The sequence below is a fragment of the Saccostrea echinata genome, unplaced genomic scaffold (assembly GCF_033153115.1).
Source record: "Saccostrea echinata isolate AGI-Se365-2 ecotype Australia unplaced genomic scaffold, CSIRO_AGI_Sech_v1 ptg000009l, whole genome shotgun sequence".
In the NCBI taxonomy this organism is placed as follows: domain Eukaryota; kingdom Metazoa; phylum Mollusca; class Bivalvia; order Ostreida; family Ostreidae; genus Saccostrea; species Saccostrea echinata.
Genome location: NW_026889758.1, coordinates 37730737 through 37752250, shown reverse-complemented (window position 1 = coordinate 37752250; position 21514 = coordinate 37730737). Strand labels below are relative to the sequence as shown.

The following is a 21514-nucleotide window of genomic DNA, read 5'->3' as shown; positions in this document are numbered from 1 at the left end:
CAAAAGTTCTGGTTGCTAAAAAATCTTCTTCTCAAGAACCACTGGGCAGATTATCACCAAACTTACACAAAAGGATGAGGATATGTTGAAGATTAAAAATTCTTCAAGGCTTCACCCTGGGGCAAAGGGTGTGATCTCAAGGTCACTTCAAAGTTGACCAAAAAATACATTTTATTAAAATGTTGATATTTTGCTTACTATAAGGACTAGGATCATCAAATCTTGTCAGTTGATACCTCTAAGGACTTCATATCATGTTGACTCAAAAGTAGGTCATGGTGACCTACTTTTCAAATTTTGTGGCCATTCTTTTTCAAAATGATTTAGAGGCATATTTTGAACAATTTAAGGCCTATGATCATCAAACTTTGTCAGTTGATGCATCTTGGGTCCTCGGCGTATGTCGACTAAAAGTAGGTCACCTTGACCTACTTTTTGAATTTTATGGCTAATCTTTTTCAAAACAATTAAGGTCATTAATTCAAATACTGAGAGGTTTAGAATCATTAAATCTTGTAAGATGATACATCTTGGGGCCATAAAACATATTTATTAAAAAGTAGGTCACAGTGACCTACTTTTTGAACTTTGCAGGCATTCAATTTCAAAGCGTTCTAGAGGCATAATTTGGACATTTTAAGGCCTATGATCATAAAACTTAGTAAGTTGATGCATCTTAGGTCCTCAAATAATATCAACTGAAAAGTAGGTCACTGTGACCTACTTTTCAATTTATATGACTATAATTAAATATTTTGGGTACTAATTGGCTTAGAATCATCAAACTTTGTCAGTTGATGCATCTTGGGTCTTTGGAGTAGGTCGACTGAAAAGTAGGTCACCATGACCTACTTTTGAAAATTTATGGCTTTAATTAAATATTTCGGGTACTATTTGGCTAAGAATCATCAAACTTTGTCAGTTGATGCATTTCGGGTCCTCGGAGTACAATAACTGAAAAGTAGGTCACTGTGACCTATTTTTGAAATTTTATGGCTGTATTTAATATTATCGGGTACTATTTGGGTTAGAATCATCAAAATTTGTCTGTTGTTGCATCTTGGGTCCTCGGAGTAGGTCGACTGAAAAGTAGGTCACCTTGACCTACTTTTCAATTTAGATGACTATAATTAAATATTCCAGGTACTATTTGGCTTAGAATCATCAAACTTTGTCAGTTGATGGATCTAAGGTCTTTGGAGTAAGTCGACTGAAAAGTAGGTCACCATGACCTACTTTTGAAAATTTATGGCTTTATTTAAATATATCAGGTACTTTTTGGCTTAGAATCATCAAACTTTGTCAGTTGATGCATCTTGGGTCCTCATAGTATGTCATCTGAAAAGTAGGTCACTGTGACCTACTTTTGAAATTTTATGGTTATAATTTTAAAAATATTTTAGATATTAATTGGTTTAGAATTATCAAACTTAGTTGATGCATCTTGGGTCCTCAGAGAATGACAAGTGACAAGTAGGTCACCATGACCTACTCTCAGGTACTAATTGGCTTAGAATCATCCTGGGTCATGATGACCTACCTGTGGAATGTCAAGGCTTTATCTAAATATACAGGATACTCAGAGGCTTCAAATAGAAGTGATAGGTTGTACAGTTTATCAGAAGAGCGATTCAAGGCCCTTGGGCCTCTTGTTTTGTGTAGGTAAGGCCTAAATTAAAATATTGTTTGTTTGCACTCAGCCGACCGACCCACAAAAATTTCCCCGACTCAAAATATTTTTTTGCTCTATTCATTTAAAAATTTTTTTTTATTTGAATTGTTTCAAGTCTGCTTTTATCCGGTTCAAAAGTTGCACACAGCTGACAAGAGTATTTATAGTAATGTAAATGAGCACAAAGTGTAAGAGATGTCAAACATAAATTATCTAAATAAATTGAAAATAATGATCAAAATTAGGGTCGTTTTTTAAAACCCAAAGTAGAAAAAACATCGTGGTTTTGGGAAAGTGGAAAACAAGGCTGCTGATTTTTACCTTAAAAAAAATTAGTCAACTTACATATTGTATTAAAACTTAAAGTTGGGTGAGAATTGAGCTTCAAAACAACATGAACAACAAAGTGTTTAGTCAGTTACATTTAATAATGCCGTGTTCAAACTTTAAAGTTGATACCAGCGGGTTCAATGTTTCTAAAAGAAGTTTTTAAACTGTATTTTTTTTATACAACGATTTTTCACTGGATAGATGTTTTCCCAAAAATAATGCTGCATACAATTTTTTTTTTTTAAGTGCCCGCCCACTAATTTTTTTCGCTTACATACATGTAAATTACACAATACAAGCAGGCAAAAATAAATAATCACCTCATGACCCTATAAATTTTACAACATTTTTAAACTATAATGTTTTGATATGATGAGATTTCACTCGATAGATTATTTTCCGTAGTAAAAAAATGCTTTATATTTTTTTTCCCAAGTGCCCCCCCTTCTGAAAATAACTCTTTTTTTGTTGTGCTTTTCTATACAACATAGTACTGCAGGCAAAAATATAAATAACCACCTCAAGACCTTAAAAATTTTAGACATGCACAGAATACATGCCTATTCCTTTTTCTTTTTACCATAAAGTGCCTGATTCTTGGATTACTGTGCCCTTTTTAGAGTCTAGATTGAACACTCTTTAGATAGCACCGATTGAAATATATTCAAACCATGGCCCCTTATGGTTTCAAACCATGCATGACCCCTTATCGCGGCTATACCTAAACCCATGGTTTAGGTGGGGCCGCGATAAGGGTTCAAATATTTACATGGAATAAATAGGAAATAATATGTAAAAATCTTTTTCAAAACAGCAATGCAACAAATACTCACATTAATATACAACCATCCCTTTAAAGTGCAGATTCATATTTGCCACAGTAGTCGTATTGATATTCAGAGTCCCCGTGTAGTGTAGATTAAAGTGTGATTATGTCATGACCCCTTGGGGCTAGGATGGGCCCACAATTTTTTCATGGAAATGTAGACAGAATTTTTTTTTTTTAAGAAACAACCTTTTGAAGAGGAGCAATAGTGAAAGTACCTCAGTGAGCCAGGGATGGGGTAATTGAAAAAAGTAATTGTAATTGACTGTAATTAATTACATTTTTTGAAGTAATTGGAAGTAATTTGTAATTGAACATTTTTTCAATTACTTGTAATTGTAATTTAATTAATTATACTGAAAAAATACCATGTAATTTCAATTACTTTTTCAATTACATTCAATTACTTTATATAATACACATTCATGATATATTCATGATATATCATCACCACTACCTCCCAATTTTACTGGTTCTTATTTTATTGATAAACATATCCTCAATCCTTCAATTATACAAAATCTTAGGTTAATGCTTACAAAAAAATAATTAAATGATTGGCTTGATAATAATAAACTAGTTTCTTTCTAATCATTATGTAAATTTTGAATTTTTTGATCTATGTTTATAAATATGAATTTTGAACCACCCTTCTTAGGTCTATTCAGCCATGAAACACACATTTATTATATTTCAATCTTCGTTGTTTGATCAATAATAAAGAAAAAGAAGGTGTGTGTCATTAATAAAGTTCTCTCTTGTTGGGAAGAGATAATTGCTCTCCAAATCACAGCTTTAAATTGCAATCAAAACAAATCAACTCCTCTAAAGAGATATTCATTCCATGATTTAGAAGACAAAGACAATGGAGATAATTATTTCAATTTAAAATGCTCCGCTAGCTTTAGAAAAGAAAAACTTTTTATTTGATAATTATTTTAACATCTAAACAGATTTTTATGAATGAATTTTCTATCTGTACAATTCTGATTTATGAAGTAAAATTGTTCAACATACATAGCAATTTAGGATGTTCAGGTTACCTTCAAAGGAAATACTTAATTTGAGAGGTTACAGTTGTGACTCATTTTACTCTATTGAAATACTCACTTTCAATCAAATATCATAAGCCATGCAATTTGTGTATATGTAGGTTTTGTGTGGTGGAAACTGCATCAAACTGATCTCGGATAGTTCTTTAAGGAGATTCTTATTGTTTTGTAAATAAATGTTATAAATTAAACCAGAATGATACACAATGCCTATAGCATATTATTTCTTGTACTGTTTGTGCAGAGGCTGAGCTTATATACAAATAAATGAAGTTCTGTATATTCATTGACAAGGATTATAAAAATTTTCCAAAAAATTAAAAATGTAATTTGTAATTTAATTAATTACTTTTGCAAAGTAATTGTAATTTAATTAATTACATGTCTTAGAAAGCCTGTAATTTAATTGTAATTTAATTGAAGAAAAAGTCAAAGTAATTGTAATTTAATTAATTACTTTTTAAAGTGATTGACCCCATCCCTGCAGTGAGCATTGTAGCCCTTAAGCTTCTTAAAATTTTAAGAAGAAAAAAAAATAAAATATTTTTCTACCCACCTACCCATTGTTAACAATCTGGGTCGGAAAAGGGCAAACAAACAATTTTTTTAATTTTGGCCTAAGGTTGACACAATTTTTATGTTGATATTATGAGTTCATTGTCAAAAAATACCCAATTTTGCATAAATTGTTTTTTTCTTTAAAGGTTGGTGCACTGAATGCCTGTTTTCTGGCCAAGAGGAACTATAAGGTTGATGTGTATGAGAGGAGAGATGGTGTGTAATTTTAATATTATTAGCTCACCTGACCCTAAAGCTCAAGTGGGTTTTTCTATCAAAATTTGTCCATTGTCTGTTGTCATTGTCCTAAACATTTCACAATTTCATCTTCTCCAGAGCACCAGGCCACTTGCAACCAAATTTGGCAGCGTAGCCTTGGGAAAAGATGATTCAATTTTGTTCAAATAATAGGTGTTGTGAAAAATCTTCATCTCAAGAGCCACAAGGCCAAAATAGATGAAGCTGAAAGCTTCCTGACTTAAGGAAGATTCAAGTTTGTACAAACCATGGTCCCTGGGAGTAGGGTGGGCCCCAATAGGGGATGAAAGTTTTACATGGAAATATATATGAAAAAAATCTTACAAAATCTTCCATTCATGAACAATAGGGCCATGGTTAGTGATATTAATAGCAAATATTGTCAGGTCATGTAGATTCAAGTTTATAACCCCTGGGGGGGGGGGGGGGGGGGGGGAGGAGGGTAAAGCCTCAATAGAGAATCAAAGATAAAAATCTGGAAAATATCTTCTTGAAAAGAACAACATTGTCTAGATTAAACATACCGTAAATCTGGAAATTTTTACGTCGGTATTATTTTTGCGAATCTGGGTCAAAAGTCTGTTGATTAATATTTACGTTTAATATTTTTGCGAATCGTCATTTGAACTAAAATATAAAAAGCTCTTGAAATTCTTAAACAATTGTAAGTTATGCTTGTACATACAATAATAAAATTACGAATAAATATACAATATTAAACTATGCCAACGTTCAATAATCAGATAAAAATATTAGAAAAGATAAATCATCCAAAGTGTTGAAAGTTTTCATAACATTTTCATAAATCAAACATGTACATAAAATATATATAACAATGTAATCTTTAAGTAATCTTTAGATAAAAACATTTTTTGTTGTTGATTTATTTTTAAGGAAAATATTTTTGCGAATGTATTGCATGCGCAAATTTGCTAAAAATTTATCTACAGAAAAAATTTCCAGATTTACGGCATTAATATTCAAACATCATCCGGTTGTGTTATTTTAGTAGTTTGTACAAAACATGGCCCTGAAGGCTAGGTCAAAGCAAATCTTCTGAAGAGGTGACTCAGGTGAGCATTGTGGCCCATGGGCCTCTTGTTTAACTCTATGGTCAGAGACCAGAGGAACTTATGTGATGTTAAGCTGTAACTTATCTGTAATATAAACAATTTTTCAAAATGCAACCCTTCATACAGTTTTAGTCCTATGTCAATAAAACTTATTACACAAGTAGACAACTCTAAGTAAGGATTAATGTACGATTAGCGCTCCATTCCTTAAAAGTAATGGAGCCATGGGCCCGAAGGGGCCGAGGCCCATTGCTTCTAAGGAATGGAGCGCTACGAGTATATAAACCCACATAAAATCCACCTTTTAAAATGCTTGTTTGTTAATATATAATAAAAAATATTTATAAGATACACTCTAAATATACATTGACCATATTCGTAGTATTTATTTATACATAGAGAGAAAGTAAGGCAAAAAAAGTGTACTGAAGTTATTTAAATCCACTGTCAATCAACAGCTTCGATAGTGTAGTGAGATGAATATCTGACTATGAAGGTGAAGGTACCAGGTTCGATTCTCAACAGTGCCACATTTATTTTCTTTGTGTGAAAATAAAAAGTTCTTTCCTTGGTAGAGGTACGGGAAGGAATAGGAACATAACAAATTCTGTTTTCAATGTAATTTGCAATTCTCCATTCCTAAAAAATAATGGAGCGCTCAAACAAAAGAGTGACGTCACTGGTGGATTTTACGATACATACATGTACTTCTATCAGTTTTTGATTTCAAGAAACATTTTTGCAATGGTATAAAAAGGTCATCAAATAGATTACACTAACTAAAGATACATAATTCAATGAAAAGGTTTATGATTTTGACAAATATTGTTGCCATTGTTGCCATGGTAACTACAAATAGAAATTTCTATGAAATTCTTTCAAAACCCTTCTCCTCCTATATTTTTAGCTCTTCTAAGCCAAAGGCTCAAAGAGCTAATGCTATGGCCATTTGTGCAGTGTGCGTAAACTTTTTAGAATATGGGCCATAACTCAAGAACCCCTTGGCCAATTATTGTCAAATTTGTCACAAGGTATCCTTGGCCCAAGGGCTTCCATTTATACTAAAACTAGGGTTGTGACCCTTAAACAAGGGGAGATAATTAGGAAAGTAGAAACAAAAGTACTGGTTGCTAAAAAATCTTCTTCTCAAGAACCACTGGGCAGATTATCACCAAACTTACACAAAAGGGTGAGGATATGTTGTAGATTAAAAATTCTTCAAGGCTTCACCCTGGGGCAAAGGGTTTGATCTCAAGGTCACTTCAAAGTTGACCAAAAATTACATTTTATTAAAATGTTGATATTTTGCTTACTATAAGGACTAGGATCATCAAATCTTGTCAGTTGATGCATTTAAGGACCTCATATCATGTTGACTCAAAAGTAGGTCACGGTGACCTACATTTCAAATTTTGTGGCCATTCTTTTTCAAAATGATTTAGAGGCATATTTTGAACAATTTAAGGCCTATGATCATCAAACTTTGTCAGTTGATGCATCTTGGGTCCTTGGAGTACGTCAACTATAAAGTAGGTCACCTTGACCTACTTTTTGAATTTTATGGCTAATCTTTTTAAAACAATTAAGGTCATTAATTCAAATACTGAGAGGTTTAGAATCATTAAATCTTGTAAGATGATGCAGGGTTCGACACTAACGTTAGTCCGTTAGTCTCAGACTAATACATTTTCATTTGGACTAATAAAATCTGCGGCTAATTAGTCCAAACGAACCAATAAAAATTCCTGGAAAACAATATGAATAATTTACCAATGCAGGGCTCGACATTAACTTTTTTCCCTACTTGTCCATTCGGACAAGTGACCAAGACATTTACTTGTCCGAACTTCAACTTCACTTGTCCGAAAATATTTCAAGAAAGATCTAATCCTTTCAACTGAAAAACTAAAATAAAGTCCATGACATGTGCGTGATGTAATTTATAAATACAACAAACACACAAATCAAAATTTTATATAGACTCTCTGTCCTGACAACTTAAATGCTGTCAACATAAAACAGAATCCGAACTTCATAAGTTCCATGCCTTTGCAGTAGTATGCAATTAGTGAACATCGATCCCGATCGAGTATCAACTCTATTACATAGCAATCCATATCGGGATGGAAGTTTGGTTTTTATGTACTGTTTCTGTCTTTAAAGCAGCGGTAAACACTAAACTAAATACTCAACAGTTGTTCTTTTTATTATTTGGAGACTTCTTCACATTAAAATGCACTTGTCCTATCGGACAAGTGTCCAGCAATATTCACTTGTCCGTAATTTTTTTTCACTGGTACCGGACAAGCGGACAAGCGTTAATGTCGAGCCCTGCAATGTCCGATTCTCTACAACTTTTACTGGAAAACCCCACATTTATTTTTAGCTTTCTACCTTCTTGGCGGGTAGTTACTAAAATTTCGACTCAGCGCTTAATATTTCGACTGATTGATATGAAGTAAAACATTTAAGCGATTATAATTTATATGACACATAAAAGAAAGATGTCAGACATTTTGGATGTAATGTAAAGATAAAAAGAATGAGATCGGGAATACGATCGTACTTGTTGATCGTGAGATTTCAACAAATCTGTGCTGTGGAATAAACCATTTCACATAAATGCTTTGTTTATTTTAAAAAAAGTATAAAAACGTATATTGAAATGTTTGTTTTTAAATTAATGTTACAAAACATTGATGTTTCCTTTTTTTGACGGACTCGTAAAATTGCTTGCGGACTAGTAAAAGTAAAGAAGCACTAGTCCGGCCGGACTAAAGCCTAAAAAAGTTAGTGTCGAACCCTGTGATGCATCTTGGGGCCATAAAACATATTTATTAAAAAGTAGGTCACAGTGACCTACTTTTTTGAACTTTGCAGGCATTCGATTTCAAAGCGTTTTCAAGGCATAATATGGAAATTTTAAGGCCTATGATTATAAAAGTTTGTAAGTTGATGCATCTTGGGTCCTTGAAAAAACATGAACTGAAAAGTAGGTCACCTTGACTTATTTTTGAAATATTATGGCTATATTTAAATATTTTGGGTACTATTTGGCTTAGAATCATCAAAATTTGTCAGTTGATGTATCTTGGGTCCTCGGAGTAAATTGATTGAAAAGTAGGTCACCATGACCTACTTTTCAATTTATATGACTATAATTAAATATTTCGGGTACTAATTGGCTTAGAATCATCAAACTTTGTCAGTTGATGCATTTCGGGTCCTCGGAGTACGTCTACTGAAAAGTAGGTCACCATGACCTACTTTTCAATTGATATGGCTATAATGAATTATTTCAGGTGCTAATTAGCTTAGAATCATCACACTTTGTCAGTTGACGCATCTTGGGTCTTCTGAAAAGTAAGTCACCTTGACCTACTTTTGAAATTTAATAGCTGTATTTAATATTTTTTCAGGTACTTATTGGCTTAGAATCATCAAACTTTGTCAGTTGATGCATCTTGGGTCCTTGGAGTACGTCTACTGAAAAGTAGGTCAACGTGACCTATTTTTGAAATTTTATAGCTGTATTTAATATTTTTGGGTACTGTTTGGCTTAAAATCATCAAACTTTGTCAGTTGATGCATCTTGGGTCCTCGGAGTAGGTCTACTGAAAAGTAGGTCACTGTGACGTATTTTTCAATTTATATGACTATAATAAAATATTTTGGGTACTAATTAGCTTAGAATCATCAAACTTTGTTAGTTGATGCATCTTGGGTCCTCGGAGTAAGTTGACTGAAATGTAGGTCACTGTGACCTTCTTTTGAAATTTTTTGGCTTTATTTAAATATATCAGGTACTTATTGGCTTAGAATCATCAAACTTTGTCAGTTGATGCATCTTGGGTCCTCGAAGTATGTCATCTGAAATGAGGTCACTGTGACCTACTTTTGAAATTTTATGGTTATAATTTTAAAAATATTTTAGGTATTAATTGGCCTAGAATCATCAAATTTAGTTGATGCATCATGGGTACTCAGAGAATGACAAGTGATAAGTAGGTCATCATGACCTACTCTCATGTACTAATTGGTTTAGAATCATCTTGGGTTCTTGGAGTGTTTCATCTAAAATGTAGGTCATGATGACCTACCTTTGGAATTTCAAGGCTATATCTAAATACATGTATACAGGATACTTAGAGGCTTCAAATAGAAGTGATAGGTTGTACAGTTTATCAGAAGAGTGATTCAAGGCCCTTGGGCCTCTTGTTATATTGTTTTTAATAGAATTTACAGTTCACAAGGAGACTTAACCAGGGATCAATTGGTGTTGGCATATTTTCAGTTTAAGTGGTACATCTGTACTTTTCTCCTCCTTTGTTATAAGTACAAACCAGTAGAGCTACAGTCTTGTTAGAGACTTCTGGTTTTAATACATATTTAAACACCTTGCATTTTAATATTACGCATGTAAAAGTATTACAGAGGGTAGCCTTCAATTCATATTTAATTCAATCCAAGTAAAAAAAATCTAATCACTTTATTAAATTTATTAATACAAATGTTTAGTCTTTCTGATTTTGTCAGACTTGAATGTTCATATAATTTCTTTAACAAGATATCAGGAAAGCTGAACATGTGAAGGGGCGGAGCATAAACTTGGCTCTCTCTACACGTGGTCGAACGGCCTTACGAATGGTAGGACTAGAAGAGGATGTCTTAAAAAATGGAATTCCCATGCATGCTCGAATGATTCATGGAGTTGATGGATCCAGGAGTCCGATCCTTTATGGTAAAGAGGACCAGGTGGGATATCTTGCATTTTTATAAATTATCTAAGTAAGGATTAATGTACGATTAGCGCTCCATTCCTTAAAAGTAATGGAGCCATGGCTCCATTAATCATATCATTTTATTTAATACATTGTTGTGCTTTCCTTTAATTTTTTCCTTGTATATCTATTTACAAGACTCAGAAAAAGAAAAAAAAAATGTTTGAATTTTACTTAGCCTAATAAAATTATGTTAAACTTTTTACTTTTATAATTCAATTAATGTACCGGTACTAAATACTGAATTTTGTGAATTTGTATGCTTGTGTACATATTTGTAAGTTTTTACATTGGCAGTGACCATTTGGTGGCACTGAAATAAATATTCATCACTTAAATAGGATATTACTACTTCAAAAGCATTGATTAATGGCAAACAGGAAAATGATCATGATAAATGCATTGTTACAAGGGAGATAACCTGCATCATCTTTTCAGTACATCATGTCAGTGGATAGAAGGAGACTGAATGAAGTGCTGCTAACAGGTACTTTTTATTCTTAATAATTTTTAAAAATAACATTTAGAATGGGATAGCAGATTCATATGTTACATTATTTTATAAGTTTACATAAAAGTCGAAGCATATTTTTGTTGCACGAGAACCTTATAGTTAGATAAAATCAGCCCTGAACTTTGATTAATAGGCAAATCTGTTTAATAGGCATATCTATATATAGGCATGGGTGGCAGTCTTATTATAGGCATTAATAACCACAAGTGTGATTTATGGGCATAAGTCTGAATCCTAGGCAAGTGGAATTTAAAGACATATGTCTGATTTATAAGCATGAGAGTGATTTATAAGCGTGAGTGTGATTTATAAGCATGAGTCACATGTCCTGACTTACTTTTATTTAAATGAAATCTTTTGCAGCTGCTGAAGAAAATCCCAATGTAACCTGTCATTTTGAACACAAACTTGTGAGATGTGACTTCACAACTGGTGAAGTGGAATTTATAAAGTGAGAATTAGATATAGAACTGAAGGTAGATTTGTTTGATAGTGGAGAGGGATTATATTTATATATATCAATATTTTCTGGTCATCTATCATTTGACAAAATATAATTAGAACTCAAAGGAATGTATTTTTAGCTCTACTGGTCAGAGAGCAGAAGAGCTTATGCAACTGTAAGGTGTCCGTCGTCCATCTAGCTGTTTGCTTGTCTGAAAACAATTTTTTAAAAATGCTCCTCCTCCTACAGTTTTGGTCCAATTTCAATATAACTTAGTCAACAATAACACTACACTTAGAAACATATAATTCTATATATCTGGTTTTGATTTTGATGAATGCATGGGGATGCCATGGTTACTAAAAATAGAAATTTCTGTGAAATTCTTTCAAAATGCTACTCCTCTTATAGTTTTAGTCTGATTTCAATATAACTGGGTACACAAGTAGAGTACTTTCAAAGGCTACTCCTTCTACTGCTTTGGTCAGATTTCAATAAAACTTTCCATACAAGTACATGTGGGTGACACTAAGATGCAAATTCTAAGTTTTAGTTTTTGATTTTGTTGAATGGCATTTCAATGGTTACTAAAAAAAGAAATTCTGAAATATTTCTAAAAGCTTATTTTCCTGCAGTTTTGATAAATTCTTTTATAGCATGTCTGATTTATAGTCATGAATAACAGAGTTTAATGTACCATCATAAGTCTTATTTATGAGCATGTTTCATTCGTATAGGCATAAGTCTTATTTAAAGGCATAATCTTTTCTAAACAGTACAAAAATCTACCAGAAACAGTGTGTACAGTTCTATATAAAGTGTTTGATTCAGTATTTAAAAAAAATAAGATCTTGACACCAGAGCAACCCAGTCCCTGATGATGACAATTGTTTTCCTTTGGTAAATTAATATCTTTATGCAGAATAGTTGATTATACCAAATCTTATTTCAGTCTACTCTATTTATATATCAGACTGGTACACAGATTTCTCAGATTTAGACAGATTTTAATAATGTTTTAAGAAATTATTAATTGCTACAATTTTAATATAAATTCTGCCAGCAGCAGTTTTAGAATAACAGATATTAAATTAACATTGACAATTTTGCTCACCTGAGCCAAAGGCTGGAGTGAGCTTTTCTAATCAAAATATTATCTGTTGTTGTCATTGTCATCTGAAACTTTTCACAATTTCATCCTTTCCTCCATAACCACAGGGCCCTATCTTCTGCTCAAGATCCACTGGGCAAGAAAAGATGGAACTTAAGTGAAAGCTTCAAAACATAGTATAGATTCTAGTGTGTTCAGCTCATGACCCTAGGGGTAGGGTGGGGCCATAATAGGAGATCAAAGTTTTACAGAGAAATATATAGAAAAAATCTTTAAAAATGTACTTTTTAAGAACAGAAAAATCATGATAATCCATATTTATATGGAAGTATTCTCAGGTAGTGTAGATTCAAATTTGTTCAAATCTTGGCCTCCGGAGGGGGGTTGAGGGGGCTCAAAAGATCAAAGTTTTACAAAGGAGTATATATATTTAAAAAAAATCTTTAAAATTTTCTCAAGAACAGCAAAGCCATGAATACTCATATGTATATGGAAGCATCCTCGTGTGGTATAGATTCAAGTTTGTTCTAATCGTAGCCCAGTAGTGTTTGGCTACCAAGTAGGTGATCAAAATGTTACATAGATTTATATAGGGGAAAAAACTTAAAATTTTCTCCTCTAGAACATCAAAGCCATGATTAATTATACATGTATTTATAACAAAGCATCCTCTGGTAGTGCAGATTCCAGTTTGTTCAATCATGACCTGGGGGTGGGACCGGGGAACAATAGATGAAAAAAGTTATAAGAATATATACATGTACATGTAGGAAAAAATAAAAATTCTTTTTTAATGAACAGCAAAGCCATTATTTTTCATAATGATATGTAAGCATCCTCAGGTATTAAAGATTCTAGTTTTTTTCAGATCATGGCCTTAGGGAATAGGTTGAGGCTACGATAGAGATCAGAGTTTTAAAAGGGATTATATATATGTAAGAAGATATCATTTCAAGAGTGGCAAGACCACACTAAATCATTAATGTTACCCGGTTTCAGGTGTATAAAAGTCAGTTAATATACCATGTTTCAATAGCTTTGTGGTAGAGCGCTTGCAGGGTATGTAGAGGCCTTGGGTTCGAGTCCTGCTTGAGACTTGATTTTTCACCACCCAAGGCATTGACACCCAACGTACAAAATCCACTATTCCATAAGAACATGCCTTTTCAGCGTTTGCTTAACTCATAGAATTCTGGGACAAATTTCTATATAGAGGGGGGAATGTGTCACCAGGTTTACAGGTATATGAAAGTCAGTCAGTATATTAGGTCTCAATAGCTTATTGGTTACAGTGCTGGCACATACACCAGAGGCCCTGCTTTTGACTTCTGGTTGAGACTTGATATTTCACTACCTCCTTTGTTGTGTGAAATTAGTTTTGTTTTGTTTTATTTTTTGTTTTTTTTTAACTTGTGAACCCTGGGGGTTAGGGTTGAGCTTAAATCAAAGATTCAATTTACATAATGCATGTGTACAAGAAAAAATCTCCTCCATAACTGCAGGGCCATGTTGATTGTATTGATATTGAAGCATCCCAATGTTTTGTGGATTCAACTTTGATTACATCATCTCTAAGGGCTAGATTTTGGTCCACAATATGGAGTCAAAATTTTTATAAAAATTGAAAAGGGAAATTAAAAAAAAATCTGCTATGAAGAACAGCAGGACAGAGTGACTCAGGTGAGCATTATGGTCCATGGGCCTTTCGTTTGATACTGTTTCAGCAAAGAAGGGAAAAATGTTCAGAACAAGGTTGACTTAATTGTGGGAAATGATGGAGCATTTTCTGCTGTCCGTAAAGAAATGATGAAAGCCACACTATTAGATTTCCAACAAGAATACATTCCTCATGGTTATATGGAATTAACCATCCCTCCCTCTCCTAAAGATGAAGTAATTTGATTATTTTTCATTTTATTTTCAAATATATTGGAATCACAGTTGTATATTACAGGCATATGGTTTGCATTAAGTAATTAAGACTGGAGCTTCCAAGCTGTTGGAAAACCAGGAAAGTTATGGCTCACAAAATAAGCTAGATTTAGACTTGACACATGACTGTGCAAACTTCATTTAATGTACAATGCAGTAATGTTTTATACATACAGTAAAACACGTTTATGATGGACACGTTTATAACAAATTCATGTTAACATTAAGGGATTTTCATTTTTTCATTGGTTTTAAAACGTATTGTGAACTTAATAGATATAACAAATTTCGTTTATAACAATTCAAAATAGTCAGTCCCTGGCACTTAGATATAGCAGTGTTTTACTGGTAGTACAGCATATGTTTTGTACATGAAAGAAGCCTTAAAATGGTAATTTTGTGTGTGTACAGTTTCAGATGGAGGTTAACTACTTACACATTTGGCCTCGAAATGAGTACATGATGATTGCTCTGCCAAATCTGGATAAGTCCTTTACCTGCACACTTTTTATGCCATTTGACATATTTGCCAGTATTAAAACTGAGGACGATCTCATGAGGTTCTTCAGAGATAAATTTCCTGATGCCATTCCATTGATGGGAGAGTAAATATGTTTATCACTAACTCAAATATTACTTATCATTAAATTCTAGTGCATTTATCAGTTTTATCCCCCAGCAACAAAGTTGTAAGGGGATCAGTGTAGTAAAATAATAATTTTTTGATAGACTATAATACAGATAATGCAAAATAATATTATGATAGTATTATCAAGTACTCATATTTTCTTTGAATAGTTTGATTTTCAGTGTATTTTTAAATATTTTTCTTTCCTTAATACAGGGAGACTCTAAAACAGATATACATGTCCAGTAAACCCTTACCTATGGTTTCTATAAAGGCAAGTAAGAATAAATATTATACAATAATATTGTTGTTTTTGGGGTCATTACAGTGATTATTTAGCTAACCAAGGAGTATGATATTCATGGAGCCTGAATGGTGAGGTGAATATTGTACTTTGAGGGCTGCTTCATTATCATCTTGACCAAAAATCAGCAATAATTGTTTAATTATATGATTCAATGATTAAATGATACAAATAATCAAAGCAATCCTCACAATCTGTCTTGGTAATGTCTGCTGAAGGCCTATATATAGCTAAATGCAGAATTTCATTGTACCACAAATATAAACATAACCAATTGTATCAATTTTGAAGTTACTGATCTATTATTGGACCAATTTAAAAAAAAAATGACGTTATATTCACTTGGAAGGTCAGGTGCAGGTGAATATTATACAATTATGGACTCTTTTGGTGATGAATATGGTTTGATATTCAGGAGAAAAATATTAATATTGATAAAAGTTATATTAATTTTTTTTGCCAGTCAGTATTGATGAACAATTTTTAAAGCTATTTTAAATGTTTTACTGCAGTGTTCACCTTACCATGTCAAAGATAAGGGAGTGATAATGGGGGACGCAGCCCATGCTATGGTACCATTTTATGGACAAGGAATGAATGCTGTATGTAAAAGTAATACTCATTGCTATAAAGCAGCAAGTACAGTCATATGCATTACTTTGATATTAAGTACATCCATTATGCATGTTGCTGTAATATTAAAAGTACATGTACATTTATAAGGTACCCCAAGGATTTGCAGGTGTCTTATACCAAAAACTGTGTCTATTAGCTGTATAGCAGTCCTTTGTCCATGAAAGATTGTAATAAATATAGTGAGGACCTACAGGGCAGGGATTGGCTTTAGTCTTAACAAAAGTTTATCAATCTCCATTCAGGTCAATGAATTTAGGTTACATATATGTACTTCTTCGTTTCTCATACATCATTTTATTTCTAGTCCATGCATGTAGTATGTAGAGATGGGAGCAACCTTTTCTTAGACATCAACTGATATTGTCGATGCATTATGAGTTTGTTATCTTGAAATGTTATTTGATATTTAAGACCCACAAGGATTTGTGGGTGCCTTAGAGTAATCTGTATGCCATTCTTCCATCTGCAATTTTTTTTTTCTAGTAATTTTTTTTAATGGTCCTAAAGTTAAAATTTGGTATGTTTGTTGAATAGGCAGTAAGACTTATTTTAATTCTGAATTTCATCCACTTTGGAGCTGGGTGTTGGGGTAGATTCCTAACTTTATTTAAGAATGAATAACTCATCTGCTGTTGTTTTATATCTATTTGTCACATTGATATTAATTAACACCTTTGTCTGCAAGTGATGTTTATTTTGAAGTTAAGGTCAATCATGGATGATGTTTACATTAACAAAAGGGTGGTTTTTATAATGTCCATACTTTTTTCTGTTAAAATAAACATTTTATTGAAATAAAATTTTCATAGGGAATTAATAAAAAAATTTAATATGATAGGTTGGTAGTGATAGCTTCATTCTATCATTGCTAAAAATGTTCTTATTGTAAACTTAGAATAAAAGATTGTAAACTTCAATAAAAGGATTAAGAAGCAGTGCAATTAATCCTTTGGGATTAATTATCTTGAATGCTGTAGAAAAATCCTGTGCATATCTTTAGTTGTCAAAGTAAGATTAATTAACATCTCTGTTTGCAAGTGATGCTTGTTTTGAAGTTAAGGTAAAGCCTGGGTGATGATTGCATTCACCAAAGGCTGGCATTTTGTGAAATGCATGCTTCATAGCTGGTTTAAATATATTTGATTAAATTATTATATGATATTTTACTCCCTCATATTAATACAAGGATACTTTTTAATTTCTAACAGGTAGTAGGATAATCTCATTTGTCATTTAAGAATTATATCCAAATTTTATAAATACAGGTGCTGTTTCATATTCTTCATATATTTCTAAATTTCTTTTAAATTTTTTTCTAAGTCAAATTCTCATCTTTTAAGTTGCATCCCTAGATTTCTATTCCTGTGCAGGGCCCTTGCTGACTGGTCAGTTTTCTAGTTGATTTACTCTTCACCATAATGATTATGTCTCTAGTCTTAATTCTCTTAAGTTCAAGTTCAATTTATTCACCCAAACCAAAATATTGGTACATGGGGTTCATTAATAACATATATACATCACATACAAACTGGTCAGGGGTACATATACAAAAACAAAAAAAAAACATGACAGATGATTGAAAAAGAAAATAAATAAGAGAGGGGGAAATATATCAAGGAGGACAGACAGCATCATAAATTTTTAGGATAAACATACATAGTTTTTTCAACATTTTTTCGTTTTTAGTTGACATTAGTTCTATGAATTTACTAACATTCGGTCTGTGGAAATAATAATTGCCCAGGTACTTTTTTCTTACATAAGCTTAAGTTTTACATTCTAAGATATAATGAAATTCATCAGCAGTTTGAGTATTATTACAAAGTGTACAGATTCTATCTCACAGTGGTATACCATACCATTTCCCAGTCTCTACTAGCAGATGATGATTTGCAGTACAAAATTTTATAAATATTTTTCTAAATTTAGGAGATAACTTACCCATAATAATTTTTTTGATATGTGTTTAAAAATTTCTATGGAAATAATAAAAACATGCCAATGATGTAAGTAAATTATATAAATGAAATCCCAGGGAGTGCAGTTACTGATATGTAGCCCTACTGTTTATAAACTGGATTGAGGCCATCGACTTCAGAAGTACATGAAATTGTAAATATGCCCCAATAATTTTGCTGATATTTAGTATTATACTATAGAAAACATAACTACTTTATTCCTGTGCCCCCTTAATAATAACATCTTAGGACCTTTCTGACCCCCCCCAAAAAAAAACAAAAAAAAAACTGAGGTTGCATGCTTCCTGAGGGGCCTGTACAACAACATGTTATGGATTTGATATGGATGTTAAAATTACCAACACTGTCATCAATGTTCTAGCTAGTAAAATACACTCTGTAATAAAAATTTTCAGTTATAATCTGCACAGTCACATAGTTTTATTGAAGTTTTTCCTTATGAAATAAAAATGAGCTAGCTACTTTTAAGGTAGTCCGATCCTCAGGTTCTGAAAATCAGAATAATTGAAAATTTAAGAGTCATCCTTCCTGGCTGAGGATTGGATATCCTTAAGTTAAAATTTTTTTTAAAGTTTTTTGACAATGTGCTAAGTATCACCATTGATTTATGTTATACAGGGATTTGAGGACTGTATTGTGTTGGATGAGATGCTGGACAAATACAATGATGACTTCTGTAAGGATTAAAGAAATTCTTCTTTGTTGTTTAAAAACTTTCTAAAACTTCATTTTCTTAGTTGCTATGTGAGGCTTATCATTTTATATTATTTTTATGCACATTACCAGGTGTACTAGTTCTCATTAAGTATCTTTCATATTTTAGCCAAGGCCTTACCAGCGTACTCAGAGTTTAGGAAGGTGGATGATCATGCTATTTGTGATCTGGCCATGTACAACTATGTTGAGGTATTTTTATCATATATTTTGAAACTAAGCTTTTGGCTATAATGAGGGCTTTTTTCAAGAGCTATATATATGCGTTATATGCATATTTTTGCCCCCATAAAAGTGTGATTTTGAAAATTTCTTGAGATGTGATGATTTGCATATATATTATATATTAATAATCTGAAATAATGTTATTTTACAGAAAGAGCATGGTCAAAATGCACAATATTTTTTCAATTTTTTACAAAGTAATTTATAGAGTGCAAACCTGCTTCATAACAATATTCACATATTTCATTGATATCATCATTCTACACATTATATCAAAACATTGATTTGGAGCAGACCTGTGCTCAATGAATTTTACTCAAAATATTGACGTGATAAACACCTTTTTCTCTATAAATCATGGTAAATTTTGAATTTATGTCACTTTCCTGACATCATATGTAACATATGGTGTCATGGCTGATGAAAATATTCAATGCTTTGAAGTATGCAGATATCCTCTTGGTTTAGAATGCAATTAGAGATTTCTCTGTCAAAATTTGATTGGGGGGGGGGGGGGGGGGGCAAATATTGGTCTTTACCGAATATAGTCCTTTGAAATTGCAATCGAGATCTTTTCAAAGGTTAGTGATTTCAATCAAGTCTTTTTTAAGATGTCAAGTTAAAAACAGTTTTTATTTTTTTTAGATGAGGAAGTCAGTCAACTCCAAATTATTCCTGATGAGGAAGAAGTTAGATAACTTGCTGTTTACTATTTTCCCCAAGTCTTGGGTGCCTCTATACACAATGGTAGGATAATTTATTATAAGGTCATATTACTTCTCTTTGTCTCATTCCTTTAATTTCTCTAAAGTTGCATGTTTTGTGTAATTGCTTTAAGTTTTGGCTCTATGTGTGTAAATGAACTTGACTACACAGAAATGTATGCATGGATTTTACATACATTTGAGCAGTGATCTAGGATAAAAAAATCCAGGTCGGGTCATGAAAAATTTTGACTTTATCTGTATATTGCCCTGTAATATTGTAAAGGTCAAACAGTCCAAAATGGAATAATGTTTTTAAAGATGGGAACACCAGAGTCTTTTTCTTAATCTGTAAATTTGGAGTTTCAGTTCAGTTTGTTTCATGACCCCAGGGCCAAACAGGATTTTTAGAATTGGGGTAGATTGCCAAGCTTTTAAAGAATCATGAACAATCTAAATAAAATCAGACTTTTTAGATTTATGCCTTATACACTACAGCACAGATCTAAGAATTTTAATTAAATTGGATTCGTGAACAGTATATATATATATATATATATATATATATATTTATATATATATATATATATATATATATATATATATATATATGGATATATATATATATATATATATATATATATATATATATATATATATACTCTGTAACTTGTGATATTTGTATTCTCTAAAAAGCATCATAAGGGAGATCAGTGATACAGACCATGGAAAATAATTATTTAGCATGCTGCAAAAAGCAGTGTTATCATATCCGCCACAATCACATTATGATAAAGTTCTAAAATACTCCTGCAAGTTGTCTCTTTTAGCTCACCTGAGCCAAAGGCTCAAGTGAGCTTCAAAGAATGACTGGCATCATTCTGTCAAGTGTCATCTGTCATGTGTTGTTTGTAAACTTTTCACATTTTCGACATCTTTTCAAGAACCACTGGGCCGATTTCAACCAAACTTGACACAAAGCATCCTTGGGTGGAGGGGCCACACACTTTTTTTCAAGGGGCAGTAATTAAGAATTAGTGAAAATTTAATGGCATATTTTAAAAATCAGTAACCACTGAGCCAGAAACGATGAAACTTAAATGAGTTTTATTACAGTGTAGATTCAAATCATGATGGGGGGGGGGGGGATTTGGTGATCAAAATTTTATATAGGAGTATATATAAGGCTACTTTAAAAAATTGTTTTTTAATCTCTCCCGCTGGCTAAAAATGGCCGGACTCGAAACTCCTTTAACCTCTAGGATATGATAATTGTTTTTTAACTTCATTCCAGAATTTTCTCATCCCGTCAACAAGTATTTTATTTTAATTTACCGTATATCTGGAAATTTTTACTGTAGATAAATTTTTAGCAAATATGCGCATGCAGTGCATTCGCAAAAATATTTTTCTTAAAAATAAATCAGCAACAAAAAATGTAAACAGAAATTTTGCTGACAGCTGGTGTCTATTATTTTAATAGAGTGTAAGAAAACTTTAAACAGTTTAGATGTTTTACCTCTTCTAATATTTTTATCTGATTAATGAACGGTGACATTGTTTAATATTGTATGTACATGCGTAATTTATTGTATGCACATGGGTAATTTATAATCAGATTATTGAACATTGGCATCGTTTAATATTGTATGTATATGCGTGATTTATTGTATGTACATGTACATGCATAACTTATAAAGTGTTATGAAAATTTTAAGTGCTATTTAATTTTAGCCCCAATGACAATTCGCAAAATTTTGAAACGTAAAAAT

At 32.2% G+C, this 21514-nt stretch overlaps 1 protein-coding gene across 1 annotated transcript in view; it reads left to right on the top strand.

Annotated features, from left to right (window-relative positions):
- Positions 1–21514, top strand: part of LOC133182327 (kynurenine 3-monooxygenase-like) — a 32274-nt gene that overhangs the window by 5680 nt on the left and 5080 nt on the right. Inside the window, exons 2-12 of the mRNA XM_061317129.1 lie at positions 4585–4654; positions 10337–10524; positions 10989–11037; positions 11428–11515; positions 14345–14513; positions 14964–15157; positions 15397–15454; positions 15997–16086; positions 18718–18775; positions 18923–19005; positions 19684–19785. Of these exons, the coding sequence (XP_061173113.1) occupies positions 4585–4654; positions 10337–10524; positions 10989–11037; positions 11428–11515; positions 14345–14513; positions 14964–15157; positions 15397–15454; positions 15997–16086; positions 18718–18775; positions 18923–19005; positions 19684–19785 (1149 nt within the window). The remainder of the gene's footprint in view (positions 1–4584; positions 4655–10336; positions 10525–10988; positions 11038–11427; positions 11516–14344; positions 14514–14963; positions 15158–15396; positions 15455–15996; positions 16087–18717; positions 18776–18922; positions 19006–19683; positions 19786–21514) is intronic.